The sequence below is a fragment of the Chiloscyllium punctatum genome, chromosome 3 (genome assembly GCF_047496795.1).
Source record: "Chiloscyllium punctatum isolate Juve2018m chromosome 3, sChiPun1.3, whole genome shotgun sequence".
NCBI classification, from domain to species: Eukaryota; Metazoa; Chordata; class Chondrichthyes; order Orectolobiformes; family Hemiscylliidae; genus Chiloscyllium; species Chiloscyllium punctatum.
The window spans coordinates 27,137,337-27,158,143 of NC_092741.1; the positions used below are offsets into that span (position 1 = coordinate 27,137,337).

The following is a 20,807-nucleotide window of genomic DNA, read 5'->3' on the forward strand; positions in this document are numbered from 1 at the left end:
CTGTATCTTACAATCTTATTCTCCATAACCACCTGATGAAGGAGCAGCACTCCAAAAGCTAGTGCTTCCAAATAAACCTATTGGAATATAACCTGGTGCTGTTTGATTTTTAACTTTGTGCTCCCAGTAAGGAAGCAATACCCCAGGGTAGCATTGACATAAGGAGGGGGGTGGTGTCAGGAAAGTGACCATCATCGTTCCAGTTGAGGGGAATATCCAGTGAGCTCGGCTGAATTATGTCTCTGTTGCTGAGTGACAGTGATGTTTAAACAACACATCACTCCCAGTGGGGTCAGAAACATCTCAGAGGTGAGAAACCACACGAGTTACCGGGACAGTCACCCTGATGTCTCGGTGAAATACAGGGCCAGCTCCTTCCTGCAGTGATGAGTGTTACAGTCTGGTATGGCAGGAGCACTTACTCTGTCAATGTCTTTCTGAATTCTGCTTCCTCAGTGGTGAACACAGAGTTAAATAATCCCCTCAGTGGGGCTGTTCTCTGCTGACTGGGGTCTTCAGATTCTTTCTTTATTCCTCAGATAATGAAGCCACTTTTCCAAGAAGTTCACCAATCAGAGCTATCAAGTTAATTGGTTTTATCCCCTTGAAATGTTGGTCCTAGTGTTTAATGGCGAGCTGATGTGAACCCTTTGACGTGTCTACTTTAGGGCCTGGGTGTCTGGTTTTGGATCCAAAATATGCACCTGGTCCTTTGTTTTATTGTCAGGGGGAGCGAGTCATGAGACTATTAAAGCAGAAACCCAGGTAATGTCCTGGGAACCTATCCCACCAACATGACAGGTGGTTGAACAATGAAAAAAATCTGTAATGAAGATTCGAGTGATGATGGTGAAATCATTGTCGTTTGTTGGAAAAACCTTTAGGGAAGTAAACAGCTATCCTTACCTGGTCTCACCTACATGTTCCATTCATAAACTGCCCTCCAGACAATTAAAGATAGACAATAAATGCTCGCCAGTGAAGCCTTCATCCTGGGAATGAATTTAAAACATAAAAACTGCCATTTCACACTTGCAAATGAGTTCTGGTTGTCTTCAATTGTTGGGGCTTGAATCTTTCTTAGAATTGTCTCTGTATGTCCCTTTGTCTCAGACTGAGGTAGTCCCAGCATACCTTACTTTTTGGCCAGTTTCTGTGTCCTGTTTATTTCAGTTGCTGTGCTTGTATTTATGGATTGATGGTTGTTGCAGCCAGTTCCTTTTTAATGATATTATTTTACTTCAGCAGGTTCAGGCTGCTCCAGGAAGGTCCTGCTGCTACTGCTCCTCAAACTACTCAGAAACTCAAGGAGTCAGTCTCGCTGGTTTTCAGTAAATGTCTGGGATACACAACAGAAAATGGAGATTCCAGCCCGAGAGTACTTCAGTAAGAGATGCAACACTCAAAGTGAACTCCACGTTTTTGAGGTGACAGTGAGGATTTAAAATTTGAATTTAGTCTGTTGTCAGGAGCAACAAATATATGTAGGCTTTTGTTAATCACAAAATGGCTTTTCAACTTAAAATAACACAACAAAATGGCTTCAAGTTATGATTTGACACTGTGAACCTGCATTTCTGCTTTGCTGAGTTAGCAGAATTAGAAGGTAAAGCAGACAATGGAGTCTTCATAAATGAATCATAAGACATTAACTGGCCACTCGAACTAACCTTGAACTGCAGTATGAGATGATGATGTACGTAAGACAACACTATTTCCCAGGAGGAAATATCATTGGGTTAGCCTACTGTCAATCATGTCAGCTTATTACATGTGATTGCTCTTTTCTTGTAATTAAGGCTGTGCTGTCTCTTAAAAACATATAAATAATGTTTAATTTTCGAATGTAATTGCACAAATTCTCCACGGAACACAGAAGCTTTAACTTCTGTGTTGCTGGACAAAACTGTGCCAGGCTGCCTTATTTTATTAAACTGGTAACCTTGCTTTGTACAGACTGTATTCCTGGTAATTCTTTTGACCGATCGAGAAACCGAGAGGTCCCTCCTGGGATCTGGATCTTTAACAGCTCATAACCCCCTGCAGCCTGATCATGGAACCTGACAAAGTTCACTCTGTCAGGAACCTATGTTTAAAAATGCATTTTTGATTATTTGATCATGATGAAACTAACTGTGTTCATCAGTCAGTCTGAAATTACAGCATTCAGTTAATTGCAGTCAATGTAGCACATTTACTCACCATGTGACTGACTCAGCCCATTCACCAAGTTGTAGGAAAGATGTATTGTTGGACCTGGTCCTTGGAAGTGAGGTGGGCCAATTGGATGAAGTGGCAGTGAGAGACCAGAGACAGTGATCATTGTATCATCAGCTCCAGGATGATGGTGGAGAATGACATGCAGCAATCCAATTGACAGAGAGCTGACTTCAACGGGGTAAGAGCAGAGCTGGTCAGATTGACTGGGACAAGAGGTTATTGGGAAAACCAGGAACTTCACAAATGGCTACATAAAGGAGGTAGAGATTAACATTGGGAAGAAAAAGTGTACCTTATGACAAGGTGTAAGGCAGAAAATACAATTGCAAACCTGTACGAATACTGAAGGTTCAGAGAGGAGGTGAAAAAGCAAATAACTGAGGCAAAGGGAAATTATGAGAAAAGACGTGGCAGCTGACAATAAAGGGGAATCCCAAAGTCTTCCATACACATGGAAATAACGACTGAGTGATTCAAGGAGGAGTAGGACTGATTACAGACCAATAAGGGGATTCACACAGAGGTCAGGGGGTACGGTTAAGGTGTGAAATGAACACTTTGCATCTTACTTTACAAAAGAGGAGTATACTGCTCAGGCCATGATGACAGAGGAGGGAACACAGTCGCCATTTTCTGCTCGGATCCACTGTCAGTGCGCAGACGCATGAGCATCAGTGACCAGGTCGAACTGGCCTTGGGAACCAAGGTAGGAAGAAGCAAAAATGAGGTCATGTCCTTTGGGAATGGGCCAACCAATCCTTTACCTCCTTCACCATCAGGACAGATTATCTGAAGGTGCTGGAAATATGGTTCGGGAGATCCAGTAAAACATCCACTGTGCCTGGAGGGCCATCAACTCGGTGCAGGAAGCTCTTTGGTCTGCCTGAAATTTGTGTTGGTCTTCCAGAACAAGGAGTTGACTCCAAATGAGTGTTGCCAATTGGCACATTCCAAGGTCCAGGGCTTTGTGCTGAGGGTTGTAGCTGCCACCAAGGTGCAGTGGGGAAAGACTATTGTCTGAGATCGTCTTGCTGAAGGTAAATGGGGGTCATTCAGTTACTGGACCCTCTCAATGCCTCAACTGCATTTAAGTATCATCTGGTTCAAGTCAGAGATACCTTTGGTTTGTTTGGGAAGAGTCAAACTCCAGTGTTTGTTTGTTTCCTTGATATGCTGCTGTACAGAACTGAACTGCATTTGTAACTATGTGTGTGTATATTTTTTTAAGAATGAAGCAAATTTTTCAAATTAAAAATGGACATGTTCACAAAAGGGTTCAATGTTATTACGGACGAGGTTTTGCGATACAAGCTGCGGTTAATATCTAGGTCTTGTGATTTGAATTGATTTTTATCCGAAGCAAACACCAGGGGGTGCCATTGTACTGGAAAGACTGGGAGAGCAAATTAAACCGTTGGGAGGGGCTGCATTAAAGTGAGATTGACAGGGACAGAGTTTGCTTTACACAAACAGTGAGAATCCTGTGGGTACATAAAGAATTATTTGTAATTCACTCCTGGGATGTCGGTGCTGCCAGCTGAAAGAGTATTTATTGCCCATTTCCTGTTGCTATTGAGAAGGTGAATTGCCTTCTTGAACTGTTTGTAACCTAAAATGGCTGGTCAGGGAAGTTTCTGATGCATGCTGGGAAGGAGAATGGCCAAGTGAAGCAAACTTAAAACTATTGAAAGAAATCTGAACTGGTTCCGTTGTAAACAGTTCCCAAGAACAGAACTCTGTAAAGAGATCAGCCATTCAAGAGAGTCGACAGGTTCTAAGGCAATGGATGTGATCAAGGTCACACGGGGAGGCGATGGTCTAATGGTATTACTGTTGGACTGTTAATTCAGAAAACCAGCTAATGTTCTGGGGACCCGAATTTGAATTCAATTTAAAAAGTCAGGAATTAAGAATCTAGTCATGGCCATGACTCCATTACCGATTGTCAGAAAAACCCATCAGGTTCAGTAATGCCCTGCAGGGCAGGAAACTGCCATCCTTAGCTGGTCTGGCCTACATGTGACTCCAAACCCACAGGAAAGTGGTTGAACCTTAGCTGCCCTCTGGGTAATTAGAGATGGGCAATAAATCCTGCCCAGTGAGTGACACCCTCATCTCATGAATATTTAAAAAAACGTTTAGCCTATTTTGCACAGAATTCATAGCTGGTAACAGACACAGCATTAAAGTTCTCAAACAAAGGCAAATAAGTGACAAAATCCATTAAGGAGCCCAATGAATTACCTCATATCTGGAAGAGAGACATTTGAACAGTTTAGGGACTAAAGAAAAACATAAAAATGGGGGCTCACTGCCTCTTCTCCGTGAGACCTGTACAGATCAACCATCGCATAGACCAACCATCACACAGACCAACCATCGCACAGACCAACCATCACACAGACCAACCATCGCACAGACCAACCATCACACAGACCAACCATCACACAGACCAACCATCACACAGACCAACCATTGCACAGACCATCCTTCACACAGACCAACCATCACACAGACCGACTATCTCACAGACCGACCCTCTCACAGACCAACCATCACACAGACCAACCATCGCACAGACCAACCATCTCACAGACCAACCATCACACAGACCAAACATCATACAGAGACCAACCATTGTACAAACCAACCAAATGGAGTTTAATTTAGATAAATGCAAGGCAAGTCAGGGCAGGTCTTATACAGTTAATGGTCAGGACCTGGGGAGAGTTGCTGAACAAAGAGACCTTGGGGTGCAGGTTCATAGTTCCTTGAAAGTGGAGTCGCAGGTATACATGGTAATGAAGAAGGCATGTGGTACACTTAGCTTTAATGGTCAGAGCATTCAGTCCAGGAATGTAGAAGTCATTTTGCAGCTGTTCATGACATTGCTTAGGCCACGTTTGGAATACTGCATTTAATTCTGATTGCTCACTGAAAGGAAAGGTGTTGTTAAACTTGAAAGAGTGCAGTAAAGAACTACAGGGATGTTGCTGGGGTTTGAGTTGCAGGAATTGAGTGGGGCTATTTTTCCTGGAGCATCGGAGGCTGAGGAATAAATTTACAGAAGTGTATAAAATCATGAGGAGCACAGACAGGGTAAATAGCAAAGGTGTTTTTTTTTCCCAGAGAAGGGTAGAAGGCATAGGTTTAAGGAAAGAGGGGAAAGATTTAACAAAGACCTAAGGGACAGCTTGTTCACACAGGATGATGCATGTATAGAATGAGCTGTGGTGTAGGCAGGTACAATTATAACAATTAAAAGGCATCTGGATGAGGATGTGAATCAGAACGGGCTAGAGTGATATTGGACAAATGCTGGCAAACGGGACTAGATTAATTTAGGATATCTGGCTGTCAAGGACGAGTTGGACCGAAGGGTCTGTTTCCATGCTGTACATCTCAATAACTTTGTAAGTAACTCGATCTGGAACTCACTCAGGGTGAGAGAGCTTGAATACGACCCCACAACTGACCATTGCATGGTTTCACATGTAACGTCAATAATCTGTGCTCTGCAACACCTCCCATTTACAATGAGTTTCTCGACAGAGTGGTCATTCTGGAACTATATCTATACAAACCCATTCCATGTAGGAATACTCCACGGGGCAGTTCCAGCACCAACCAACCTCAAACAACCAGGCTCTGTAATCCCTCCCACTGTAATGAGCTCTGACCACATCAATGTGAAACATTCTGACCCAACATGACTGAGATTAAACAGAAGTATAATCCATCACCAGGACCATCCCTGTCTCAGGCTGTGCACAAATCATTCATTTCAAACAAGATTAGAGAAAAGAACATTTAATCCCTGTTTCCCAGTGAAGGACCCAGCTGCCCATCTACAATTGAATTTAACCCTCTGTACGTGCTGTAAGAAGACTTTAAACTGATGTCACCAATGCCCAAATGAATCTGAAACACTGAGCAATAATTTAGTTTTGAAGAGAAATCCTCACTATAAAGAATATTAAAAGGAACACGAGCATCCAGGACAGCTCTGTCAGGGACAGTCAGAGCAACCAGAGCTGGAACCTGATGTCTGGTTAATGTGTGGCTGGAAGACCACATGGTTCCTCCATATGGGGATGAGGGAGTGGGCAGGAACTAGGCAGATGGGATAGAATTTGGGAAATGTGATGGTAACCAAATGTGGAAAAAATATCCCAGGGGAATGTTTAGAATTGGTGAGTGACTGGAAAATGGTGGTATTCAGAGTGGCTTGGATGTCCTTCTACATGAAGCATAGAAAGTTAATGTACACGTTCAGCCAGCTATTAGCATTCTATCCCACATTACAAAGGGAGTAAAGAGTAAAGAAAAATTGAAAGAAATGTGGATGGTGTTAATCAGAAACAAATACTGAACACAGAACAAAGAAAATTTACAGCACAACAACAGGCCCTTCGGCCCTCCAAGCCTGAGCCAATCCAAATCCACTGTCTAAACCTGTCACCCAAATCCTAAGCATTTGTATCCCTCTGCTCCCCACCTCCTCATACATCTGGCCACACGCATCTTAAATGAATCTACCGTGCCTGCATCTACTACCTCTGCTGGCAACGCATTCCAGGCACCTATCACCCTCTGTGTAAAGTACGTGCCACGTGTATCCCCCTTAAACTTTCCACCTCTCACCTTGAAAGCAAAACCTCTCGTTATTGAATCCTTCACCCTGGGAAAAAGCTTGTCTCTATCCACCCTGTCTATACCCTTCATGATTTTGTAAACCTCAATCAGGTCCCCTCCTCAATCTCCTTTTTTCAAATGAAAACAAACCTAACTTACTCAACCTCCCTTCATAGCTAGCACCTTCCATACCAGGCGACATCCTCGTAAACCTTCTCTGCACCCTCTCCAAAGTGTCCACATCCTTTTGGTGATGTGGCAACCAGAACTGTACACAGTATTCTAAATGCGGCCAAACCAAAGTCTTGTACAATTTTAACATGACCTGCCAGCCCTTATATTTAATACTCCATCCGATGAAGGCAAGTACACTATATGCCTTCTTGACCACTCTGTCCAGCTGTGCAGCAACCTTCAGGGTACAATGGACCTGAACTCCCAGATCTCTCTGCTCACCAACTTTTCCCAAGGCTCTTCCATTTACTGTATAACTCGCACAAGAATTAGACTTCCCAAAATGCATCACCTCACATTTGCCTGGATTGAACAAAATCTGCCACTTCTCTACCCAACTCTCCAGACTATCTATATTCGCCTGTATTCTTTGACAGTACCCTGTGCTTTCTGCTAATCCACCAATCTTTGTGTCATCTGCAAACTTGCTGATCATACCAACAGTGCTCTCTTCCAGATCATTTATGTATATCACAAACAACAATGGCCCCAGCACTGATCTCTGTGGAACACCACTGGTCACCTTTCCCCATTTCGAGAATCTCCCTCCAATTACTACTCTCTGTCTCCTATTCTTTATCTTGCTCAACCAGTCCTGTATCCACCTAGTTAGAACACCCTGCCCACCATGTGACTTCACTTTCTCCATTAGTTGACCATGGGAAACCTTATCAAACGCCTTACTAAAGTCCATGGATGTAACATCGGGCAGCATGGTGGCTCAGTGATTAGCACTGCTGCCTCACAGCACCAGGGCCCCAGGTTCGATTCCAGCCTTGGGCAACTGTCTGTGTAGAGTTTGCACATTCTCCCCGTGTCTGTGTGGGTTTCCTCCTACAGTCCAAAGATGTGCAGATCAGGTGAATTGGCCATGTTAAATTGCCCAGAGAGTTAGGGGTGTTAGTCAGAGGGAAATGGGTCTGGGTGTGTTACTCTTCAGAGGGTTGGTATGGACTTGTTGGGCTGAAGGGCCTGTTTCCACACTGTAGGGAATCTAATCTAATCCACAGTGCTTCCTTCCACTATCAACTTGGTCACTTCATCAATATTAAGTTGGTAAGGCACGATCTTCCCCCCCCCCACACAAAACCATGCTGCCGATCACTAAAAAGCACATTCTTTTCCAAATATAAATAGACTTTATCCTTCAGTACCTTCTCCAGCAACTTTCCCACCACCGACGTCAGGCTCACTGGTCTGTAGTTACCCGGAATATCCCTACTACCCTTCTTGTACAGGGGCACAACATGAGCAACCCTCCAGTCCTCCGGCACCTCACCTGTGTTTAAGGATGCTACAAAGATATCTGTCAGGGTCCCAGCTATTTCCTCTCTCATCTCCCTCAGCAACCTGGGATAGATCCCATTCGGTCCTGGGAATTTGTCCACCTTAATAACCTCTAACTCACCCAACACATCTTCTCTACTTATGTCAACGTGATCCAGACTAATCAAACATCTACTTCTATTCTCAACATTCATCATGTCTCTCTCCTCAGTGAATACTGATGCAAAGTACTCATTCAGAATCTCACCCATTTTCTCAGGTTCGACACACAGCCTTCCTTCCTTATCCTTCAGTGGACCAATCCTTTCTCTAGTTACCCGCTTGCGACTTATTTCAGAATAAAAGACTTTGGGATTCTCCTTAATTCTGCCCACTCAAGCTATTTCATGACCCCTTTTAGCCTGCTTGATTCCTCGTTTAAGACTGGTCCTACTCTCCCGATATTCCTCTAGGGCCTGTTCTGTTCTTAGCTGCCTGGACCTTATGTACGCTTCCCTTTTCCTCTTGGCTTGTCCTGTCATCCATGGTTCATGAATCTTGCCTTTCCTATCTTTTGCTGTCAACAGGACATGCCTATCCTCCGCTATCTTTAATCGATCTTTGAAAGTCTCCCACATGTCAAATGTGGACTTCCCTTCAACAGCTGTGTCCAATCCACATTTCCCAACTCCTGCCTAAGTTTGATATAATTGACCTTGGCTCAGTTCAGTATTCTTCCCTTAGGACCATTCTCATCTTTGTCTACGAGTAATCTAAAACTTACAGAATTATGGTCACTGTTCCCAAGGAGATCCCCTACCGCAACTTCTACCACCTCGCCCGGCTCATTCCCCAACACCAGGTCCAATATGGCCCCTTCCCTTGTCGGACTATTGACGTACTGCTCGAGAAAACTCTCCTGGACGCTTCTTACAAATTCTGCCCCATCCAGATCTCTGGTACCAAGTGTATCCCAGTCAATGTTGGGAAAATTAAAATCTCCCATCATCAGCACTCTGTTGCCTTTACATCTTTCCATAATCTGTTTACCTATTTGTTTTTCTACCTCATGCTCACTGTTGGGAAGCCTGTAATTCAGGGTAAAAACAATGACTGCAGATGCTGGAAACCAGATTCTGGATTAGTGGTGTTGGAAGAGCACAGCAGTTCAGGCAGCATCCGAGGAGCAGTAAAATCGACTGCCTGTAATCCTGATGAAGGGCTTTTGCCCAAATTGTCGATTTTACTGCTCCTCGGATGCTGCCTGAACTGCTGTGCTTTTCCAGCACCACTAATCCAGGCCTGTAATACAGCCCCAACAATGTAACTGCACCCTTCTTGTTTCTCAGCTCCACCCATAATGCCTCACTACTCAAGCCCTCCATAGTGTCCTCTTTAGCACAGCCACCCTTGGCCAGCAATGCAATTCCTCCCCTCTTTTACTTCCCTCCCTGAACAGTCTGAAGTGTCTATATCCTGAAACATTTAGTTGCCAGTCAAGCCCTTCCTTAAACCAAGTCTCTGTGATTGCAATAATGTCATACTCCCAGGCACCAACCAAGCCCTAAGTTCATCTGCCTTACCCACTATATTCCTTGCATTAAAGTATATGCACTTCAGGCCACCAGTTCTTTTGCGTGTTCTTACAGTCTCCAGTTTCCACCTTGCTGTCTACTTGTCTTCTCTTCTGGTTCCCAGTCCCCTGCCACATTAGTTTAAAACCTTCCCAACAGCAGGAGCAAAAACTCTCCCGAGGACATTAATTCCAATCTTGTTCAGGTGTAGACCATCCAATTTGTAATAGTCCCACATTCCCCAAAACCGGTCCCAATGTCCAACAAATCTGAACCCCTCCCTCCTACACCATCCCTCAAGCCACGTGTTCATCCTGCCTGTTCTTTCATTTCTACACTGGCTAGCACGTGGCACTGGTAGGAACCCTGAGATCACTATCTTTGAGGCCCTCCTTTTTAACTTCTCTCCGAGCTCCCTGAATTCTGCTTTCAGGACCTCATCTCATTTTTATTTATATCGTTGGTGCCCATATGCACCAAGACAACTGGCTGTTCACCCTCCCCTTTTAGAATGCTCTGTAGTCGATCGGTGAAATCTCTGACCTGAGAACCTGGGAGGCAACATATCATCCGGGAGTCCCGTTTTCAGCCACAAAACTGCCTATCTACTCCCCTCACAATAGAATCCCCTATGACTACGGCCGATCGAGTCTTTTTCCCACCCTTCTGAACAGCAGTGCCTGCCACGGTGCCATTATCTTGGCAACTGCTGCCCTCCCTGGGTATCTTCCCTATCAGTATCCAAAGCTGCATACTTGTTTTGGAGAGAGGTGACCACAGGGGACACCTGCACTGCCTTCCTACTCTTTTTCTGCCTTTTGGTCACCTATTCACTGTCTCCCTCAGCAAATCTAAACTGTGGTGTGACCAGTTCGCAAAACATGCTCTCCACGACCTCCTCAGCATTGCGGATGCTCCACAGTGAGTCCATCTGCAGCTCCAGAGTCGTCATGCAGTCAAACAAGAGCTGCAGCTGGATACACTTCTTGCAAGTGCGAGAGTCAGGAACAGCAGCCAAATTGTGAGGCGAGTGGTGTGCCAATAGGTTTTGCATCTTTACCGGTTGGAGGGGAAGGTATTGGGGTGTGGGTGGGGGCAGGGGAGGGAGATGTTGGGGAAAGTGGTGTAAAACAACAATCTGCTCTCCCAGTGTTTCCAGTACAATGACACACTCTGGTGTTGCACTGTTTCAGATAAAAATTAATTCCAATCACAAGAACCAGACATTAACCACAGCTTGTATCTCAAGACCTTGACCTTATTAACATTGAACCCTTTTGTCAAAGGGAACAATCCCTGTGGAAGGTAGAGAGGACTGGGGAGGGGAAGATATTCTTGGTGATGGGGTCCAGTTGAAGCTGGCAGAAGTGTTTAAGGATGATGCGTAGATGCAGAGACTGGGTAGGTGGTTTCGAGCAGTGTAGTGGGGAATGGGGGTGGTGTGGTGGAGGGCTGTCTGGATGACAGAAGGAGGAAAGGCACCGGGTTTGGAAGAGGTGGACATCTGGGATGCTCGTGAGTGGAATGTCTCCTCGTCTGAGCAGATGCAGTGGAGGCGGAGGAATTGGGAGAATGGGATGGAGTTCTTGCAGGATACTGGGTGGGAGGAGGGTGTAGTCCAGGTAGTTATGGGAGTGTGTGGGTTTGTAGTAAACGTCTCTCTGGAGACTGTCACCGGAGATGGAAATGGTTGGGTCAAAAATGGAGAGGGAGGTGTCCAAGATGGACCAAGTGAATTTGAGAGCGGGGTGGAAGTTGTGGGAGATGTCGGTGAACTGTTCCAGTTCAGACTGGGAGCAGGACGCAACACCAATTCAGTCATCAGTCGTAATGGCGGAAGGGTTAGAGCACAGTGCCTGTGTACGTTCTGAGGATAGACTGTTCAACATAGCCAACAAAAAGGCAGGCATAGCTGGGGTCCATCTGGGTACCCATGGCCAACCCCTGGAGTTTGGAGGAAATGGGAGAATTGATGGAAACGTTGTTGAGGGTGAGGACCGGTTCAGTGAGGCGGAGCAGGGTGTTGGTGGAGGATGACTGGATGAGTCTGTGGGAGAGGAAGAAGAAGAGGGCCTCAAGGCCATTCTCGTGGGGAATGGAAGCGTATAAGGACTTGAGTGATCTGGTGTAGTCCATAACAGATTAGGGGCTCTTTCTCGAATTTTAAACAGTGAGAATCCGACGCTAGTGTCTTTATTCCTGGTGGTGGTTTGGTTGGGGAGACACAGCTTGGGATAGTAATGGCTCTTTCAGTCGCCAAAGGTTTTCTGGATGTGGATGTGGGGACTTTGGAAGTTTTGCGAAAGGTGAATAAGACCAAGCCGCAGGAATTTGCAGACAAGAAAATACAATTGTGAACCTGTACGAATACTGAAAGTTCAGAGGGGAGGGGAATAAGCAAATAACTGAAGTGAAGAGGAATTATAAGAAGACCAGTAACTAACATGAAGGAGAATCCCAAAGTATTCTGTAGACATATAAATAATAACTGAGTGATTCAAGGAGGAGCAGGACTGATTAGGGACCGACAAGGGGATGTACACGGAAACATCTGTCTTTACAAACGAGGAGGATGCTGCCCAGGCCCTGGTGACAGAGGAGGGAACACGGTCACAAATGGGTTCAATGTTAATAAGGTCATGGTCTTGAGATACAAGCTGTGGTTAATGTCTGGTTCTTGTGATTGGATTTTTTATCTGAAGCAGTACAAACACCATAGGGTGCCATTGTACTGGAAAGACTGGGAGAGCAGATTAAACCATCGAGAAGTGCTGCATTAAAGTGAGATTGACAGGGACAGAGTTTGCTTTACAGAAACAGTGAGAACCCTGTGGGTACATCAGGAGTTATTTTTAATTCACTCCAAGGATGTGGGTTTGGCTGGCTGGGAGAGCATTTATTGCCCTTTCCTTGTTGCCGTTGAGAAGGTGAACTTCCTTCTTAAAGTGTTTGTAACCTAAAATGGCTGATCAGGGAAGTTTCTGATGCATGCTGGGAAGGAGAATGGCCAAGTGAAGCAAACTCAAAACCACTGAAAGAAATCTGAATTAGTTCCATTGTAAACAGTTCACAACAACAGAACTCTGTAAAGAGATCAGCCATTCAAGGCAGTCGACAGGTTCGAAGGCAATGGACGTGATAAACAATTAATCCTGTTTCACACAGAACTTGTGAAAACACAGCATTAAATTGCTCAAAGACAGTCAGATCAGTGACAAAAATACTCGTGAGCCCCATGGATGACTTCACAGCTGGAGGGGACACTATTACAGTCACAGAGCTGTACAGTGTGGAAATAGACCCTTCCGTCCAACTCTTCCATGCCAGCCAGATATCCTAAACTAATATCATCCCATTTGCCAACATTTGGCCCATATCCCTTGTCACAAAGCTGGTTCCTTTTTTCTAAAAGCTGTTCCTTTTCTCAAGGATACTATGTCCTTGGTTTTTTAAAGACAGGCCGTAAACGCTCCCGGTGCTGATTAGACTGGTTTGGTCCAGAGATTAAATGGTATTGAAAGGCCTTTTTGTTTGTATACAAACAGTGACCTGTATAATGGAAGGGGAGTGGTCAGCTCTCTAACTGAGCAGAGTCAAGAGTGTGGTGCTGGAAAAGCACAGTAGGCCCTCAGGCAGCATCTGAGGAGCAGGAAACTCGATGTTTTGGGCAAACGCTCTTAATCAGGAATGGGCTTCCTCTCACTGAGCAGTTGAGATCAGTCCAGAACTAGTTGGGATCTCAGCAGGGGACTGTGTGAACAGGCTGTCTCTTTTTCTGCCCTTCTAACTTCAACCTGTAAGTATCTGTTCCTTTCTTTAACTGTGTTTTAAGGGGGTTTGCTTATTGGGACTGTTGTGTATATTGGGAGCCACATAATTAAGTCTAGTTTGGATAGACTGAGTTCTGTAGGGGGTCTTTATTCTAATCTTTGTGAATCTTGTGAATACATTTTTGGCTGTATTAAAACCTGATAGTCAACCGAGCTACCTCACACTGGGTAACTTTCACTGTACACCTACCAAAACAAATTGCAAAGTTATGGTCTGGGCTGCCTGCTTCAGAATGTTTTGAGTGGTCTGGTGTAGTCCATAACAGATTAGGGGCACTTTGTGGAATTTTAAACAGCGAGCAGTTGACGCTAGTGTCTTTATTCCTGGTGGTGGTTTAGTTGGGGAGACAGAGCTTGGGATATTAATGGCTCTTTCAGTCGCCAAAGGTTTTCTGGATGTGTATGTGGTGACTTTGGAAGTTTTGCGAAAGGTGAATAAGACCAAGCCACAGGAATTTGCAGACAAGCTGGAATTGGAACTGCCTGCTTCTGTGAGGAAAGGAGAGAGAATTACAGTTGTAGCTCAGCATTTAAACTTGCTGGAGAAACCATCAGAATCTACAGAGATGGCCAGGATTCAATTGCAAATGAAGCAGATTGAGCAAGAGGCAAGAGATAAGGAAAGGGCAGCAGAAATGGGACAGTTTGAGTTATGATTAACAGCAGAACACAGAGAAAAAGAGCAGCAGAAGAGAGGGAAAAAGAGAGAGCAGAGACAGAAAAAGAGAGAGCTTTTGAACTTCAAAAATTGATACTTAAAAAGTGAAGTCAGCTTAAAAGGCTGGAGATAAAGGCTGAGGGTTGGCTCAGTGAGGAAGAGAGTGAGGAGGAGCAAGCCCCTGGTGGTCAGAAGCCCAGTAAGAAAACATTTAAGTATGTCAAGCATTGCCTAAATTTGATGAGAAGGATATGGAAAAAGTGGCTAAACAAATGCAGTGGCCAGTGGCAATGTGGGTTTTGTTGATCCAAATGAAACATGTAGGTAGAGCATGTGAGGTATTCACATCACGATCAGAGGAGGGATCTGGGGAGTATGAGGAGGTGAAAAAAGCCATTTTAACTGCATCTGAGCTTGTACCAGAAGCCTATAGACAACGTTTCAGGAATGTAAGGAGGGACCCTGGTCAAACCTATATTGAGTTTGAAAGGATCAAACAGAGTAATTTTAATAAATGGATAAGACCTTTAAATATCGAGCAAACCGATGATACCCTGAGAGAGGTAATTATTTTGAAGTAGTGCAAACTCATGTGGAAGAGCAGAGAGTTAAAATGGTAAGGTTAGCAGCTGAAGTGGCTGATGATTATGAGCTGCTTCATAAAACTCAGTTTGGCTTCCAGAATCAATTTCAGTCCATGAGGGATAGAAACTGGGACAAAAAGAAATCCACATGTGGAAAGGGAAAGGTAGATCTCCGTGAAGATCATAAGGATAACTTACCACAGGGTAAAAAAGAAACCCTTGAAGGGGACAAAGAAGTATAAAAGCTCTGGTGTTTTCATTGTAATGAAGTGGGCCGCACAAAATCACAGAGTTGATGGGCGAGGAGAAAGCCAGATGTAGGAAAACCAGACAAGCCTGGGAGTTTTGTTGGACTAGTAACAAAAAGCACAAGGGAAGTTAGACAACTGCCTCAGAGTGGACAAGATGATCAGAGGAGAATTAAGGAGGAAGTGCCAGCTCTGCTTAAAAAATATACATGCAAGGGAAAAGTTTATTCACATAGGACAGGAGCAGTAGGTTAGGAGGTTACAATATTAAGGAACACAGGATCCTCTCAGTCTGACCCATCACAACCCAGTAATGCTCTCCAACAACCTCTTCTACAGGCAGAAGGTACAGAAGGTTAAATGCAGGCACCAGCCGGATCAGGAGCAGCATCTGCACTGCCGTTATTAGACTGATGAACGGATTCTCTCACTTCAAATGATGCAGAACTTGCTAATGTTAATCTTGCCTGGCGCACACCCTGTGTCATGTAACCTGTATACTTCTATCCAAGATTTTTTTCACCCAATGATCTGTATGTCCTTGCTTATTATGATCTGTCTGTATGGCTCGTAAACAAAACATTTCACTGTACTCAGGTGCATGTGATAATAACTAAGTCAAATCAAATTCAAATGCTCCCCCACTGACACCTCAGTCACCTGCCCTGCCTTATTTCCCAAAATAAGGACAAGTTTTGCTCCTTCTCTAGTGGATTCATTCACGTACTGAATCAGAAATTTTTCTTGTTCACACTCAACAAATTCCTCTCCATTCAAGCCCTCATCACTATGGCAGTCCCAGTCTACGTTTGGAAAGTCAAAATCCCCTACCATTACCACTCCGTTATTCTTACAGATAACTGATATCTCCTTACAAATTTGTTCCTCAATTTTCCGCTAATTATTGGATGGTCTAAGGAGATCATCCCTTTCTTATTTCTCAGTTCCACCCAAATAACTTCCCTGGACGTACACCCAGGAATATCCTCCCAAAGTACAGCGTAATATTATCCCTAATCTAAAATGCCACTCCCCCTCCTCTCTTGGCCCCCCCTTTCTATCCTTCCCAAAGATTTGTATCCTGGAACATTAAGCTGCCAGTCCTATCCATCCCCCAGCCACGTCTCTGTAATTGCTATGATATCCCAGTCCCATGTTTCTAACCACGCCCCGAGTTCATCAGCCTTAGGCCACTTGCATTGAAATAAATGCTGTTTAATTTATCAGTCCTACCTCATTTTCTGTTTTGTTCCTGCCTGTCCTGTCTGTTTGACTCATTCCTTTGCCCAACTGCACCAATCTGCTTTCTCACTATCTCCCTTGGTTCCATGTGACCCCACTTTACTCCTCCCGAGCAGCTCTAGCAAGTCTCCCCCCAATATATGAGTCTCCTTCTAATTCAGGTGCAATCTGTCCTTCCGACATTCTATCCCAGAAAAAATTACAATGATCCAAAAATATGAACCCTTCTCCCCTGCACCAGCTCCTCAGCCATGCTATTCCTTCTCTCACTAGGGTGTGGCACCAGGAGTATCCAGATATTACTACCCTCAAGGACCTATGTTTTAAATTCCTGCCTAATTTCCTATATTCTCTCCTCAGAATCTCGTCTATTTGTCTTCCTATGTTGTTAGTTCCAATGTGTACAATGACCCCCTGCTGGTCTCTCTCTCTCTCCTTTGAGAATATTCTGCCCCTTCTCTGAGATATTCTTGCTCCTGGCACCAGGGAGGCAACTGATGTCTCTATCTTGGCCACAGAAATGTCTGGCTATGCCTCTGACTGGAGAGTCCCCGATCACAATCGATCATTTGGAACCTGACGTACCCCTCATTACATGCGAGCCAGTCTCGGTACCAGAAACCTGGCTGTTCATGCTACATTCTACTGTGAGTCTGTCACCCCTGACCTTTTCAACAACAGCATATGTGTTTGAGATGGAACTCGCTACAGGAGACTTCTGCACTATCTGCCTTCCTCTCCTACCTTTCCTGGAGGTAACCCATCTACGTAACTGTATCTGTGATTTTTTTCTCCCTTCCTACAACTACTATCCATCCCACCTCCGAGCTCCTGTAAATTCCTCATTGCCTCGAACTGCTGCTCCAGTTGATCCATGCGATCTGATAGGATTTGTAACCAAACACATTTCCTGCAGACATAACCATGGAACTGGGGAAGATATTTCTGAAAAATCATCCAGTGAAATTATATGAGTAGAAATTGAAAATAAAAATGGAAAGATCACTTTGATGGGATTGTACTGTAGACCCCCCAATATTAAAACAGAAATTGAAAAATGAATATGTAGGGAGATCTCAGATAAATGTATGCATAATAAGGTTGCAATAATGGGGAATTTTAATTTTCAAAATATTGATGGGGGCTGCCACAGTGTTAAAGGATTGGATGGTGAAGAATTTTCTACATAAATATGCAGTTAGGAGCAAAATTGGAGCTCCGTTCGGCAATACAGCTGGGCAGGAAACTGAAGTAAAAGTGGGGGAACACTTTGGGTCTAGCCATCACAATTCTATTAGTTTCAAAATGGTTATGGAGAAGGCTAAACCTTCCATAAAGGTTAAAGTTTTGAATTGGAGTGAGGCAAATTTTAATGCTAAGAGATAAGAACTTTCAAAAGTTGATTGGAATAGACTGTTGACAGGTGAAAGGATGACTGACAAGTGACAGGCATTCAAGAGGGTGATGATGAAAGTTTAGAGACATTTTGTACCTGTTAGAGTGAAGAGTAAGGTGGGTAAGATGAAGGAACAATGTACGAATAAAGGTATTGAGGTTCCAGTCAAGAATAAAAGAGAATCTTATTTTAGAGAAGGACAACAAGGTTCAACTGAATCTCTTAATCAATATATTCTTAAGAGAGAAGTCAGGAAGGCAAAGAGAGGATATGAGATAACATTGGCAGATAAGGTTAAGGATTGTCCGAAGAGATTCTACAAATACATTAAGAGCAAGAGGGTAACTACAGAGAGGGTAGGGCTTCTTAAAGATCAAGGAGGTTTTCTTTGTGCTGAATCCCAGGAGATGGGAAGGATAATAAATAAATATTTTGCATCAGTTTTTGCTGTGGAGAAAGAAATAGAGAATGCAGAGAAATAAACTTTGACGCTTTTAAAACTGTAGAATTTCTCTGCATTCTCTAGACTCCATTTCTTCAGTTCCTGGAGGTAGTTGGAGAGGTCATGAGGTCACCAGGGAGCAGCGGAGCCTGTTGGGATACGTGAGTGTACAGTTTAGATTTCTTAATCGTTCCGGATTTCTTCAATTCCTGGAGGCAGTCAGAGAGGTCATGAGGTGACATATTTGGGCAGTTGCTTAACCTGAAACACTACCTGGGTCGTGTCTCCCACTCATCCTTCTCCTCGAAGCAAAACAAAAGTTCTGTGTGTCAGTGTGTACGGTGATAACTCCCTCTCCCACTCCACCAAGGACATGCAGGTCCTTGGACACCTCCATCGCCAGACCATAGCAACACGACGGCTGGAGGAAGAGCACCTCATCTTCCGCCTAGGGACCCTCCAACCACAAGGGATGAACTCAGATTTCTCCAGTTTCCTCATTTCCCCTCCCACCTTGTCTCAGTCAAATCCCTCGAACTCAACACCTCCTTCCTAACCTGCAATCTTCTTCCTGACCTCTCCGCCCTCACCCCCACCCACACTCCGGCCTATCTCCCTCACCTTGACCTCCTTCCACCTATCGCATTTCCAACGCCCCTCCCCCAAGTCCCTCCTCCCTACCTTTTATCTTAGCCTGTTGGACACACTTTCCTCATTCCTGAAGAAGGGCTTATGCCCAAAACGTCGATTCTCCTGCTCCTTGGATGCTGCCTGACCTGCTGCGCTTTTCCAGCAACACATTTTCAGCTCTGATCTCCAGCATCTGCAGTCCTCACTTTCTCCTGGGAATGCTATAGTTCAAGTAGTTTAGATGGGACAGTTTTTGTTCAATGTGTGCAGGAGGGTTTTCTGACACAGTAGGTAGACAGGCCAAGAAGGGATGAAGCCATATTGGATTTTGTACTGGGAATGAACCTGGTCAGGTATTAGATTTGGAGGTAGGTGGACACTTTGTTAAGTTAGCCAGAAAAGATAGACAGAGAGGGCTAAGAAGAATCAGTGCTGGGCGGGGGTGGGGGGGTTGGCGGAGCTGGTCGGGGGTGGGGGTGTGGGAGGTGTGGAGGTGGGCATGAGAAGTTGTTGGCAATAGGATCAAGAAAAACCCAAAGCCCTCTATAGGTATATCAGGAATAAAAGAATGACTAGAGTAAGATTATGGCCAATCAACAATAGTAGTGGAAAGTTGTGTGTGGAATCTGAGGACATAGTGGAAGCACTTAATGAATACGTTTTGACAGTATCCACATTGGAAAAGAGCAACGTTAGTGAGAATACGGAGATACAGGCTACAAAATCAGATGGGATTGAGGTTGACAAAGAGGATGACAAAGCAATTTTGGAAGATATGAAAATAAGACCTCTGGGCTGGATGGGATTTATCCTTGGATTCTCTCGGAAGCCAGGGAGGAGATTGCTGAGCCTTTGGCTTTGATCTTTATGTCATCATTGTTGACAGGAGTATTGCCCGAAGATTGGAGGATAGCAAATGCTGTTCCCTTGTTTAAGAAGGGGAGTCGGGACAACCCTGGTAATTATAGGCCAGTGAGCCCTACTTCGGTGGTGGGTAAGATGTTGGAAAAGATTAAAAGAGATAGGATTTACAATCATCTGGAAAGGATTAATTTGATTAGGTTTTGTGAAGTGTAGGTCATGCCTCACTAACCTTATTGAATTCTTCAAGACGGTGACAAAACAGGTGGATGAAGGTAAGGTGGTTGATGTGGTGTATATGGACTTCAGCAAGGTGTTTGATAAGGTTCCACATGGTAGGCTATTGTACAATATTCGGAGTTTTGGGATCGAAGGTGTATTAGCGGTTTGGATCAGAAATTGGCTAGCTGAATGAAGACAGAGGGTGGTGGTTGATGGGAAATGTTCATCCTGGAGCTCAGTCACTTGTGGTGTGCCACAAGGATCTGCTTGGAGGCCACTGCTGTTTGTCACTTTTATAAATGATCTGGAGGTGAGCGTAGAAGGCTGGGTTAGTAAATTTGCAGATGACACTCAGGTAGACAGAGTTGTGGATATTGTCGAAGGATGTTGTGGGTTACCGAAGGACAAAGATAAGATGCAGAACTGGGCTGAGAAGTGGCAAATGGAGTTTAATGAGGACAACTGTGAGGTAGTTCACTTTGGAAGAAATAACAGGAATGCAGAGTACTGGGCTCATGGTAAAATTCTTGGCAGTGTAGATGAACAAAGAGATCTCAGTGTCTGGGTACATAAATCCCTGAAAGTTGCCACCCAGGTTGATAGGGCTGTGAAGAAGGCATATGGTGTGTGGGCGTTTATTGATCAGGGGATAGAGTTTTGGAGCCACGAGGTCATGCTTCAGCTACACAAGACACTGGTAAGGCCACACTTGGAGTATTGCGTGCAGTTCAGGTCACCACATTATAGGAAGGATGTGAAAGCTTT

At 44.4% G+C, this 20,807-nt stretch overlaps 1 protein-coding gene across 1 annotated transcript in view; it reads left to right on the forward strand.

The window, feature by feature from the left end:
* Window positions 1–20,807, forward strand: part of LOC140454028 (uncharacterized) — a 201,433-nt gene that overhangs the window by 147,373 nt on the left and 33,253 nt on the right. Inside the window, exon 3 of the mRNA XM_072548979.1 lies at window positions 1,249–1,427. Coding sequence (XP_072405080.1) covers window positions 1,249–1,427 — 179 coding nt within the window. The remainder of the gene's footprint in view (window positions 1–1,248; window positions 1,428–20,807) is intronic.